A 14,233-nucleotide genomic window follows, 5' to 3' on the forward strand; every position below is an offset into this window, starting at 1 on the left:
TCACATAATTTTTGTATCAGGTGCAGGTGGGACGTATCAGGTCCCGTATCTCTGTTTTATTGTAAAAATTCACGTGAAATTAGCGAGAAAGATGTGGTCTGTAACATTCTTCAACTGTTGGCAGATGAGCTGATGATATAACAAAAATTAGTGCGTAATTTGATGAATAAACCAGTATTCTCCATATCCATTGCTGTATGATAGAGTTTCGTTGGATTTGAAGAGCACAGTACTGATCCGATAATAATTTCAGTTAACATCGAGCTTAAAGCTTTACTGAGAGAAGTTAGAGAATGTTGGTGATTTCAGTTCCTGCAGCTAGCAGATCAGGACTCCTATTTCAGTTTCATTAACAAAAATATGTCCCAACTCCCAAACATCGTAGCAGTATTATTAAATCGGATTTTCTGTGGTGTGCCTGCAGACACACAATAAGAAGTTATGTGTATTGGTCTTTCAATTATAAATATTGATGGAACACCCTGCATTTACATCAATCCCATCAATTAAAACACTCAAAGTTCATAAAAGTTAGTATGATTCACCTATAAATTTGTAGTTTTGCAATTTTTCCTATACAATAATGTAGCATTGATCATAATGTCTTAGTAGTAGTTTCTACAACATTCGGAATTGATTCGTCTACTTGGCCGACAGCAACTCTCTCTCTCTCTCACACACACACACACTCCAATACGTCTTTTTGGGTTATGTCTGTTTCAACTTTGAAGCGTTTACAAGACTACAATAACTTAGTTTTCCAAAAAGCATGCAGTCATGCAGTGTGTGCTACGCTTACATTACAATAAGGGTTCTGGCTTAAGATATGGAGTGAGGTGCAGCTACACTCGGTGGCGATGTACCTGTTTTTCCTTTTTCTTGAAAAGGACTTGATAGAGTTCTGGAACTATATGAATATTGTTATACATATCCTGTTGGGAAGTGTCAGGAACAGGGTTTTGGAAAATAGCTAATAATTTAAGAGGATTTTTTATTTATATAGATCCACTGCTCGGATATAAATTCAGCTTGTACCAGCGAGTTTACCTTGACTATTTGCATATACAAACAAGTCAAGGCTTAAATATAGAATAAAGTTTAATTGTAAACAATGATATATGTGGTAATTTAAGAGCATTACTGCTAAATGTTTAGATCTAGCTCGTTCATTTAGGTGATATAAATTTGATGCAAACAAATCATCTCTCTCTCTCTCACTCTCTCCCTCCCCCTCTCTCTCTCTCCCTCCCTCCTCCCTCTCTCCCTCCCCCTCTCCCTCCCTCCCTGCTTACGTGTATTTTAACTTTCAAGGGTCTATAATATTACAATATAGTTTTACAAAAACACATGCAGTCATGCAGTGTGCACAACAATAGGTTTCTGTCTGCATAATGTAAATTTAAGATATGGAGCGAGGTGCAGTTACACTCGGTAGCTATGTAACTATTTCCTTTTCTTAAAAAAAGAGACTTGCCCTCGTTAAGTCGTTATTATAAGTGAAAGAGTTTACTTTTGAATAAGTGAAATTCTTCTGCATGTATATATTATCCGGAAAAATGCTGGAGACCCAAAAAAAATGTTACAAATATTTAATACTTATAAATGATAAATTTACTCATAATAATATAGAACCCGTGCATTCATATAAACTCATAAATTATATTTTGACATATATCTTGTTACTTAATTTTATAATTATTTTGGTATAAATTTTGGGTTAACTAATATTACTACAATTCAATTAACAATGATATCGTGGTTATTTAAGAAAATTACTGCTCGGTGTATATGCTAAATGTTTAAGTATAGCCAGGGGCGGAACCAGGAATCTAACATGGGGACCAAAATAAATAAAAGTAGAAAACATACCGATTTATTTGAGATGTGCACGCCTTTCTTTGATCAAATAAAAAGAATCAATGATCTCCTCGGCACAAATAGTCTCCACAATCTCCTTTCAATATACACTATCAAATAATCCATAAGAAATTCATCTTCCATTCGATTGCGAAGACTTGTTTTCACAACTTTCATAGCAGATAAACTCGTTCAGACTACATTCTTATCAAACTAAATATAGCAGTGAAATGTGAACTCCATCTAGTATCTCCGGGACGTTGTAATGTTCCAATTTGATAGAGACATTTACCTGTTTGAATCTCTTCTATTTCCTTTAAATGTTCAATTTCAGCAATTTGATTAGCTTGCAACTCATCATGCCGCTTAGAAGAACTAGTAACCGCATTGATAATAAATACCATATTTTGAAAGAAAGTGTGAATCTGAGGTACTTCTCTTGTTGCAGCCACAAGTTCTAATTGTAATTGATGTGCTAGACAATGAATGTAATATGCATAAGGACAATCTTTAAGAAACAAGGCTTGCAGCCCATTCCACTCACCACGCATATTACTGGCACCATCATATCCTTGACCTCTTATGTTCTGGACATTAAGATTATGATGAGACAAAAGAGCAAATATTTCAGTATTTAAAGTTAAAGAAGTTGTATCTTTAACATGGACTAAATCCAAGAAACACTCCCTCACAAAGCCGCTTTTATCAACGAACCTAACCACAATAGTCATTTGCTCCCTTTTAGAAATATCTCTAGATTCATCCACAATCAAATAATATTTTGCATCATTAATCTCATCACAAATTAAATCTTGCACTTTCCTAGCAAAAACATGTAAAAGTTCTTTTTGAATTTTTGGTGAAGTGTATTTGGTATTTTTGGGGGTTTTATCTAAAATTATTTCTTCTACTTGAGGATTGTAAGAAGCCAAAAGTTTTAACATCTCAAGAAAATTACCCTGATTCTTCGAGTTGCAGCTTTCATCATGTCCTCTGAATGCACAAGCTTGGAATGTCAACCATTTGATTGCATCTATCGATGTTTTAAGACGCATTCGATTTCGTTTAATCTCTTCTGCACTTTGTTTCTCCACTATCTTCTCCAAGTGACAAGGCTGATTTTTAAGATTATAATAACATTTAGCCGCAAAATTATGAGCTGAATTAGAACCATCTCCTTTCCCAACATGACATCTAAAAGCACAATCTTTTCCATTGTTTACTTTCCTCCAACTGTTAAACCCTTGACAGTAAAAGTATTCGAGCCACACCTTCCTAATGGATTTTTAGCAAAAAGAAAACAATAAAAACAATATGCTGCATCTTTTTCTGAGGAGTACTCTAACCAAGGAAATTTATCAAACCAACTCTTTTGAAATCGACGAGGATGATTTTCTGGACCAGAGAAGGGATAAACTTGCACAGGTTGATATGGGCCAAGATCAATGTATGCTCTCCTAATTAAATCTTTTTTATTTGGATGATAAGTCTCAATTTGTTTTCGCAAACCAGGATCATGTATTAACGAATTGAAATCAATAATTTCATCAGTGTTCTCAGAATCAATACATTCATTAACAATCTCTGGATATTGAGGATTTTGCTCGGAGTTTCTGTTTATCTCACCAAAAATCAGAGGCTCAACTCCATCTCTAGTGACTTCAATTGAGGCGGCAGAAGGTTCTTCATCTTCACAAGTAGTTGTTTGCTTCTTCTTGGGTTGAAAATATGATGTAATCTCTTTTCTCTTGCTCATATTTATGGATTAGATGCAAAGGTAGAGTAGATAAAGAGAGATGATATTAGGGATTGTAATTTTGTAACTTGTATGTTTAGTGTGTATTGGGGGTTTTGAGACCGGAGTAGAACAACTGAACATGTATGTTCTGTTTTTAGACTTTAGTTTTAAGCATCTTTTTTTTTGTTTCAAATTGTACTATCTTTATCTTATATGTTTATTTATTAATTATTAAGATTAATGAACAAATTCCATGATTTCCATCTAATCAATATTATTTTGAATGAAATAATTAACAAAATCAATAAAATTTTGTATAATCAATTCTCAATTTCAATTTTTTTTTTAAATTCAGGGGGACCAAAAAAATTTTTGATAGTAAATTTTAAAATTTTATATTAAAATTTTGGGATTATTCCGCAGTTGGCAGGACCGGGGCTCCATTCGGTCCCCTAATTCCTCCCCTGAGTATAGCTCGGTCGTTTAGATGATATTTATTTGATGGAAACAGGACAATGGCCTAAACCTGATGTTAGTAATAGATTAGATTAGTTGTTTCTACTGTATAATCAACTAATCTGTATTGAGCAATTTAGATGTTTTTGGAAAAAAATTGTTTCATAAATAGGTGTTTTTTTTGCCAGCACATAAATAGGTGTTTTAATTAAATTTATGTATGTATTTTAACCAGACGCATGAATAATCATTATTAATTGAAATTATTTTTTTTAAAAGTAACTTCTTCAAATTAGATATGTTTTGGCACCAAACTGCCAAAACACATATATAATATCAACTTAAAACTAAAATTTAAGGGAGTTTTTCTTTTATTCAAAATTATGGTTTTGTTTGAAATTTCTATTAAATTGACATACTATTAAAAAAAAGTGCTTGCGAAAAGTGTTACAAAATAAGATGACTGGTTGGTAATATTTTTGATACCATCTTATAATGCACGATTTTTTAAAATTTGTCCTTTTTCTTTTTAAAATTTATTTTTTAATTTTTAATATATATCTATATCGTTATTTCTGACGTTGTTACAATATTATTTTTATTTTTCATAATTTGTTGTAATATTTTTGCAACAAATATGTAAATATTAAAAAAATTATGAATGAGGAATTGAATTAAAAAAAATATATATAACTATATATAGTACAATATTTAATTATATTCTATTTATTGTTCTATCATTATACCATATTTTGATGTTTTAATAATATTAGAATAATTTATTTTTTTGTTATATTTATGACCGGTTAAATTACTAATCTTATTATATTTAGCATTGTATTAGGACATTGTATTATATTTGGTGCTTGAATAATATTAGAAAAATGTAGACATTTTCTACTTATGATTGTATTAAGAATATATTTATTCTAATAAGATATAATTTAAACTATCTATTTTTAATTATATCAGATCAACAGTTGAGATTTCAAAATTTTAAATAATAAGTTATTTACGCTTATTATATATAATAATAATTGTTTTTAATTAAAAAAAAAATTAGTGTGATTTGATGGTAAAATCATTTTCGCAAAAACTGAAAAGAATTCTTTCCAAAATGACAACTTGCTTTATCTCTAACTATATCTTTTAGGTCAAAACACCTTTCAAGCAATTTTTAAGAGCAAATAGAAATTAGCAAATATATAACAACAAAAATTATACCAACACTAAACGAAAAATGGTCTTATAAATCAACTATCCTTTTCCTTAATTTTGATGGGCCTGAACAAATCCATCTGCTAGAAGGCACAATCTACTAAAAACATACTAAATATTAGATACTACACTATGGTCTACAGGCCCATATGTGTTTTCCTTTTAAGTTGGCCCAATCTTAAATAGAAAACTGAATTTGGACAGCTTTACGCCTTCATAATTTTTTTTTATATTGTTTATATTTTTATTAAAACTTTAATAGAGGTAATAAAAATAATAAAACTAACTAATAATTAACTATAACTATATCTATATTATGAGAATTTTAATGTGAATGTGAGTAATATTCAGTTATAAAATATTACACGATTGATGAAATTTTAACTATTAACCTTATTAATTTTTATTAATTTGTGCAATAGGTTCTCGGTGCCTGAGGTTACAGTCATTGGGTCGGTGGTTCATAAATACGAAAATTATGTAATTAAAGAGTGTAGGGAATTAGGATTTGGTTTCTAAATTGAAAAATATCCAAAGATTAATTTTTGGTACAAGATTAAATATTATTTTATATTTTTACTGCATAAAAATCAAATATAACAATTTAAAAATCACAAATATATTTACTTACTGTTTTGGATAAAAAAGAGAACGGTCTTATTTTATTGTTTAACGGGCATAAGTGCACATTCTCGTATCTTATTTACATTTCTTCATGATTAAAATATGTGATCTATAGCCTACATTCTCCATACACGAATGAATGTTAAATTCTGCACTAATTCACATGCATATATTATATACTCTCCTCATTTCAAAATATATGTTTATTTTTAAAAAAAAATCAAATAAGTGTATTTTAATAAAAAAAATTATATAAATTACATTAAATAAATATAATATATAAATATAATTGATATTGAAAATATAAATTAAAGATATATTAAATAGAGTTGATTTTGATTCAAAATCCTTATATCAAATAACTTAACTATTAAAAAAAATATCAGTAACTTATAATTTATCAAACACTCCCATGACTTATAAAAAAAATAATTCAAACACCTAAATTATTTATAATTAATAATTTGTTTATCACTTACATGATATCAGTTTTAAATCATAAATAATTTAAATAAAGTTAGCCAGGCGGGCCCATATACTATTATTAATAAAAAAATAGTGGTAGCCGCAAAAAGTAACATTTACTCAATATTACTATTTAGCTAAAAAAAGTAAAGAAATTGTGCTACGAAATAATTCGAAATGACAAGTGCAAATCGGATGGTAAGACGACCTAACTTTTAAATGTTAAAACTGACGCTTTAGCTTCTTAAGGGTGGACCGGAACCATTGATCAAATTATACATTATTCATTTTTAATAATTTTTATCCTATTATTTTTTAATATATAATTTCAAGTAACATAAATAGATAAGATTTTAATATATATATATATATATATATATATATGTGTGTGTGTTACGCCCAGATTCCTTCGGGAGTTTGAACAGGTTTCGGGTGCCTTGAAGGTTGCTTCGGCTGATACCTGAAAGTGAAGAGAATGCGAGGGTTTGTACCCCCGATTCACCTCCGGTGTGAGAATAAGAATCTGGTAGTAAGGGTGTGGTAATAATACAAGAAAAGCAGAGCGTATGCGAGAATGTGTGTGTTTTGTCTTACTTCACAAGGGTTTTTATACTCAATTCTGCCATGAATGTTCAGCCGTTACCAATCATTAAGGAGGGAGTGAAAAGGGGGCGTTATGTCCCTTGTTCTTTCCAATGGTCTGCGAGTAGCGGGCCTCGACCTGAGCTTCCGTGGGACTTCGTCTTGCGGATCTGTAGGTCCTTCGGCCCCGTAGCTCAATCGCATATTGGGCCTTTGTTCGATGGGCCTTGGTGGGCCTATAACCAACATGTCCCTGTCCTTCGGCTGGGCCTTCGGGCCGGCCGACGGACACCGGTCTCAACCCATATTGGGGTGAAGAAACCCTAGGGAGACCGCTTCAGTTCCACCCCGATCTTTGGTCGTACACGTGGCAAGCTTGTGGGAACTTGCATTGCATTAACTCGACAGCTGTTGGCACGTCTTTCCATGGCCCAATCTCAGTCGTGGATCATTTATTTTAAAAAACCCCCAAACGTCGCCTTTACAAATTCATTTTAGGCGCCTATATAAGCCCATTTGTGCATTTCCTTTTTTTTCATCATTTTCAGTTTCTCCACACACAACAACTAACTGCGGCGAGTTTTTCAATCACGGGCAACAACAACTCCATTTTCCCAGAGTATCCCATCTCAATCCAAGTACACCTTCAAATCAGTAAGTCCCTTTTCTTGCTTTTCAGTTTCCTGGTGCATTTGCATGCAAGTTTCTGTAATTTATGATGTTTGCATGTGGGCTCAATGGTTTTTGACGGGGTTCTGAGTTTATGGGGTTTTTTCTGGGTTTTATGCGTGCGTTGTTGTGTTTTTTGGAGTTTTTAACTTTCTGGGCATTTCTGGGTAGGAAATAGAAGTTTTTCTGGGTTCCCCATGGGTTTAAAGATGGCATGCGAGGTGTTTTTTGGCCAAGAACTCTCTTCGGGGGGTCCTTGGCTTAAGAACACTCTTCGGGAGCCGACCCGGGGGCTGATGGGCGGTTTGGAGTTTAAAGATGGCAGGCGAAGGGTTTTCTGGGGGCGAGCACGTCCTTCGGGAGACTTTCCCTTTAGAACAGTCTTCGGGAGCCGACTCCGGATCTTTTTCATGTTCGCTCGGTTCCGGGACATGTACTCGGCCTTCTAATGTTTTTTATTTTTCCTTTGTCGTGTCCCGAGTACATGGACTAACGTCACTTTGTTTCCGAATACAGGCAGATGGACCGAGCGAATCGCCCCCCAGAGACTTGGGATCCAAGGTCGGGCACTTTGGTGGGAACCTCTTCTATCCGCCCCGAAAGAACAGGTCGGGATCTTTACGGTTCGGTGGCGAATTACCCGGCAGCAAATAACCGGTCGGAATTGACGAAGGAGAGAATAGTCCAGATGTATTCTGACTTCTTCGTCCCTCGAAATTTCTTTTGGCTCTACGCCCCTAAGGAGCACGAACGAATTTATGACACGCCTGGAGTGCCCGAAGGGTTTGGTGGCTGTGTCATCGGGATCTCGGAGGCGGCCTTCAAATATGGCTTCAGAGTGCCGATTCTGAAGATGGTGAAGTACCTCTTCAGACAGATGGGATCGCCCTGGGGCAGATGGATCCCAACATGTTCATCCACATCAATTGCTTCCAGAACAGGTGTCTTCATGCCGGAGTCTGCCCAACTCCGAGGCTGTTCTGGTGGCATTATGACTTCCGAAAGAACACGAAGAGCCCGGGTTTTTATACCATTCCTCGTCGGGCTGGCCGAGCAGATTGGACGGCCACCAACTCCAGCAACAAGCAGACCCATACTTATTGGTGTTTTGTGAGTGGTCGAAAATTGGACCCGTTGGGCGTCTGGCGGGAGGTGAACCCTTCGCTGCTCCTCGCTCCGAGTTTAACAGAGAGGGAGAAGGAGGACTACGCGGCCCTGGTAGACGTCAACGTGAGCAAGTTGACTCCCGAGGAGTTTCGGGATAGAGAATGGCTCCTCAGCTTGTGGGGTGGGGGTAACAAAACTCCGTCCTTCATTCTTTTATTATTTATTTTGTTCCACCGCCTATATTATCTGTCTTCTTTATGCATTCTGTCATACCTGCTCGTGTTGACTTGTCTAAATATTTATATTTCAGTGTCTTCAAGAGAGGCCCTGATAGAGAGGAAGAAGGCCAGGGCGGCCGAAAAGAGGGCCGCAGAAGAGGCGGCGAAGAAGAAGGCTGCCGATGGAAGGTCCACGCCGAATCCTTCCGAGGCGACGGAGGATAGATCGGAGGTGGAGAGGGTCACGCCGCTCCGTCAGGCTCCGGCGACCTCTGATAGGGACGAGGACGAGCCGGTGGTGGTGAGGGAAGGGAACTCTTCCAAGAGGACCTGTGGCCGGGAAGGGGTCGTTCACTCCTATCTCCCTGGATGGGGTGTGCTGACATCCGACCACACTGTCTACCCGGCGAGGCAGTCTACAAAGGAGGTTACTTCGGACCTGTACCACGGCCTCCAGCTCCCGACCGATCTGCCGGCCTTTGCTTCGGCTTCTCCGACCGAGGCTTGCACTGAGCTTCTGTCCTTTTTATCCCTGGTATGTTTTTAAGTTTTCTTTTTTTCTTTCACTAGTCCTTTTTTCCTTCATCACCTTTTCTAATGCTTTTGCCTTGTCTTTTTTGCAGGCTGCTCCTTGGGCCGCAACTGTGGAGGATAAAGTTAAGGACATAGAGACTCGGATGACCGAGGTGAAGGAGCTGGAGATGGAATTGGAGAAGGCGAACCGGAGGATCTCCCACCGGAATGTCCAGCTGAAGAGGTCCCGAAAGGAGCTACGGAAGAAGCAGAAGCAGCTGGACCGAATGGAGGAGCGCTGCTTTCAGTTCGGCACTGACTATGTCCTGGAGAAGGCCCATGGCCTGAACTGGGATTATAAGCAGTTGTTGGACGACAGCCTGGAGGATCCTATCGGCCGGCCAGCAGTTGAAGTCCCTCTTGTCACCTCCGGCGAAGAGGAAGAGCTCTCAGATGAAGACCCTCAGGCCTAAGCCTTCAGCACTGAGGTGCTTGATATGACGGAAGATGATCTTTTTGCGAAGTTTGCCGTTGGTGTTTCCATGGTCATACCCAACTCTTGCAGCGGCATTCTTCGTTCATCTTTTTGACTTGTATTTTTATTTTTTGTAATTGGTACTCCTGCCTTCGAGCTTTTGTAATTTAACTAGCCTTCGGGGTTTTATATTTTAATGCATCTTTCATCTTTTGTCAGCATTGTCTCTTTTATTTAATAATTGTATCTTCGGCTTCATTCGCCTTAACAATTAAAACGAATCGCCTCTTCGACATTGCTGATGCCTTAACGATTTTAATAAAATAAATTGTATCTTCGGCTTCATTCGCCTTAACAATTTTAACGAAATAAATTGTATTTTCGGCTTCATTCGCCTTAACAGTTTTAACGAAATTTTCGGCTTCATTCGCCTTAACAATTTCAATGAAATAAATCGCATCATCGGCATATTCATTCGCCTTTACGATCTCGATAAAATGAATTGTATCTTCGGCTTTATTTGCCTTAACAATTTTAATGAAATAAATCGCATCATCGGCATATTCATTCACCTTAACGATCTTGATAAAATGAATTGTATCTTTGGCTTTATTTGCCTTAAAAATTTTAATGAAATAAATCGCATCATCGGCATATTCATTCGCCTTAACGATCTTGATAAAATGAATTGTATCTTCGGCTTTATTTGCCTTAACAATTTTAATGAAATGAATCGCATCTTCGGCTTTTGCCTTAGCAATTTTAATAATTTTAATAAAATGAATTGCTGCCTTACTACCCCCTATGGCCCCAAGGGTTAAAGGCCGAAGGTGACTTCAGGCTGTTAATTCTTCTACTGCATTTGGGTGAAGGAACAGGGATGTTGATCGTTCAGTGATTGCTCGTAGGTCAGTATGTCATTGTTCGTTCGGTCAATAAGAGGTCTTCTTCGGGATCGCCCCTAGACCAGGTTTTCGTCTTTTTAAGAACTCATGATTGAGGCCAAAGGACCATGTTCCTCTTTTAGATTGCCCCTAGACGGGGTTTCCTTCAGACTTTTTAATACCACGCGAACAAGGGAAAGACGAATGATAGGGCGTTATTCCAGGATTGCCCCTTGAGGCCCTTAATTCGTGTTTACCATGTGCAAGTTAAATTATAATAGTGTAATGAAGGATGTTTGAATTTTGGGTGATTGCCCCTTAGGTTACATGCTTCATTAGTAAATTAGACAAGGGCGGCGGACGAAGGGTTTATCTTCTTCGGGATCGCCCTCAGATAACACTCATGCGGCCGCGGCTTTGGTAAATAAAGAAATGTGACAAAAAATGCATCTTTATTTATAATTAGATTGCTTACATTCTTCATATAGAATTCAAATATAAACTTTAAAGAAATTTCTTATTGATAAAATTTTCGAAGGCGACTGGCGTGCCAAGTGTTTTTGATTGCTTCGCCCGACAACGTCTCAAGCTTGTACGTTCTGAGGCAAACGACCTCGATCACCTTATACGGCCCTTCCCACTTAGGCTGAAGCTTTCCTTGTTTGGCCGGCATAGATGCGGCCAACTCCCTTAGGACTAGGTCTCCGACTCCGAAAGACCTTTTCTTCATATTAGAGTCATAGTGTTGTGCCGCTTATAGTAAATACCTCATGTTCCTTTGGTGGGTGGCTTCCCTTTCCTCCTCCAATAAGTCTACGTTCGCCCTCAGCCCGAAGCTATTAGTTTCCACATTGTAGGTCTCAGTTCGGTATGATTCCGGGCCCACTTCGACAGGAACTAGGGCTTCGGTTCCATAGGCCATTCAGAAGGGAGTTTCTCCTGTTGATGTCCTGGGGGTCGTTTGGTAAGCCCATAAGATCCAAGGGAGTTCTTCTGCCCATCTTCCTTTGGCCTCGCCCAGCCTCTTTTTTATTCCTCGAAATATCACCTTGTTTGCCGCTTCGATTGGCCTATTTCCTTGTGGATGGGCGACTGAGTTAAATTTTTGTTCGATTCCGAAGTGGTGCAGAAACTTGCGGAACTTGTTCCCAATAAACTGAGTTCCATTATCTGAGATGCAAGTTTTCGGAATGCCAAATCGGAGAATGACCTGTTCCAGGAAGAACTTTTTTGCGGCTTCTTCGGTTATGGATGATAGAGGACGGGCTTCGACCCACTTGGTCATGTAGTCGATGGCGATTATGCAGTACTTTGTTTGCTTCGTACTAGTTGGGAGTATGCCGACTATGTCCACAGCCCATACGGCAAATGGAATAGGACTTAGTACATAGGTCATTTCTTCTGGGGGCTGTTTGGGGACAGTGGCGAACAACTGGCACTATACACACCTTTTTGCATAGTCGCTGGTGTCGGCTTTCAGAGTGGGCCAGAAGAATCCCTGCCGGAGAATCTTAAAGGCGAGTGACCGACCAGCTAGGTGCTCGCCGCAAATTCCTTCGTGCACCGCCTCCAGAGCCTGTCGTTGTTCTTCGGTGTTCAAACATCGCAGAAGGGGCTGACTAACTGACCGACGGTATATCCACCCATTAATGATTGTGTAGTTCGATGTTCTGTATTTAAATTTCAGCGCTTCCTTTTGGTCTGGGGGTAAAATGCCTTTCTCCAGAAAGTTCCTGAGGGGGGTCATCCAGGTGCTCCCCTGGTAAATTTCAAGACATTCTTTCTTCTTGATCGAAGGCATCTTGGCTTCGGTGAGGTAAATGAAACCAGTTAAGTTCTGTATCTCGGTCGAAGCTAGCCTGAAAAGGGCGTCCGCCCTAGAATTGTTCTCTCTGCCAATTTGACTTAGTTCAAAGGTTTCAAATAATAAAGAAGCATCTCGTACCTTGGCAGCATAGGCTTTCATTCGTGGATCCCTTTGCTCATATTCCCCCGTGAAGTGTTTCACAACCAGCATGGAGTCGCTGAAGGCCCTTAGGTGCTTCGCCTCAAGGCTTCGGGCCAGCTCCATTCCTGCAAGGAGTGCCTCGTATTCGGCTTCATTATTTGTCAAAGGAAAGTCGAATCTTATGGCTTGGCATATCTCGAATCCTTCGGGGCTAGAGAGGATTAAGCCGGCCCCACACTTTTTTCCGGCTACCGAACCATCTACAAAAAGTTTCCACTTCCCTGGGATCCGGATTAGTTGTTCGTCGGGTGTAAGATCCTTCGGACCCGAGAATGTGCATTCAACTATGAAGTCGGCCAAAGCCTGAGCCTTAATTTCCGTTCGGGGAACGTACTCGAGATCAAACTCCCCAAGTTCGATGGACCATGCTACGACTCTTCCAGAGGTTCGGGACTTGTTAAAATCTTCTTCAGAGGTTGGCTGGTAACAACTTGGATCGTCCGGCCTTGGAAATAATGTCGCAATTTTCGGGAAGCCATAACCAACCCATATGCGAATTTTTCGGCGTTGGGGTACCTTGTCTCTGCATCCTTGAGGACATGGGACACGTAGAACACGGGATGCTGATTGCCCTCGTAGTTTTTCACAAGTACTGCCCCCAGAGTTCTATCGGACACGGCTAGATAAAGCTGAAGGGTTTCCTTCGGATCGGGCCTCATCAAGAGTGGTGCCTTTGTAAGATATTCTTTTCCTTTTTGACATTCAGGCCCCCATTCAAAATTCTTTGACCCTTTGAGCACGGCGAAGAAAGGGAGTGCCTTCTCGGCTGACCAGGAAATGAAACGCCGAAGGGCAGCGAGCCGGCCTGTCAATTTCTGGATGTCTCTGATGCATTTGGGAGGTTCCATATTAATAACTGCCTCGATCTTCTCTGGGTTCGCCTCTATTCCCCAAGCACTGACCATGTAGCCAAGAAACTTACCACTAGAGACTCCGAAGGTACATTTGTTCGGATTGATTCTCATGTTGTTCTTTCGGAGCGTTTCGAAGCACTCTTTTAAGTCTTCGGCATGATCTTGGAACAGCGATTTTACAATCATATCATCCACATATGCTTCCATGTTCCTTCTAATCTGCTCTTTAAAGACTTTGTTCACCATTCGCTGGAATGTGGCTCCAGCATTCTTTAGTCCGAAGGGTATTTTAATATAAGCATAAGTCCCCTTCGGAGTTATGAACGCTGTTTTGGGCACATCCTTATCATTCATAGCAATTTGATGATAACCAGAAAAAGCATCCAAAAAACTAAGTACCTCATATCCTGCCGTGGCGTCTATCAGTTGGTCGATGTTAGGCAAGGGGTAGTGATCCTTCGGACATGCTTTTGAGGTCCGTGTAATCCACGCACATCCTCCATTTCCCATTTGACTTCTTGACGACCACCACATTGGCTAGCCAGTCGGGATACTCAATTTCCTC

General features: G+C 38.7%; 2 protein-coding genes across 2 annotated transcripts; both read right to left on the reverse strand.

Moving 5' to 3' along the window:
* Positions 1-2,054: 2,054 nt before the first annotated feature.
* On the reverse strand, positions 2,055-3,613 carry LOC141695277 (uncharacterized). The gene is made up of 2 exons (XM_074499536.1): positions 3,222-3,613; positions 2,055-3,132 (listed from the first exon to the last, which is right to left on the reverse strand). The coding sequence occupies exons 1-2, from the start codon at positions 3,611-3,613 to the stop codon at positions 2,055-2,057; spliced, it is 1,470 nt and encodes a 489-aa protein (XP_074355637.1).
* An 8,631-nt stretch (positions 3,614-12,244) lies between these two features.
* On the reverse strand, positions 12,245-14,022 carry LOC141695278 (uncharacterized). The gene is made up of 2 exons (XM_074499537.1): positions 13,331-14,022; positions 12,245-13,259 (listed from the first exon to the last, which is right to left on the reverse strand). The coding sequence occupies exons 1-2, from the start codon at positions 14,020-14,022 to the stop codon at positions 12,245-12,247; spliced, it is 1,707 nt and encodes a 568-aa protein (XP_074355638.1).
* Between the last annotated feature and the right edge of the window lie 211 nt (positions 14,023-14,233).

This window comes from Apium graveolens, chromosome 11, assembly GCF_009905375.1.
Source record: "Apium graveolens cultivar Ventura chromosome 11, ASM990537v1, whole genome shotgun sequence".
In the NCBI taxonomy this organism is placed as follows: domain Eukaryota; kingdom Viridiplantae; phylum Streptophyta; class Magnoliopsida; order Apiales; family Apiaceae; genus Apium; species Apium graveolens.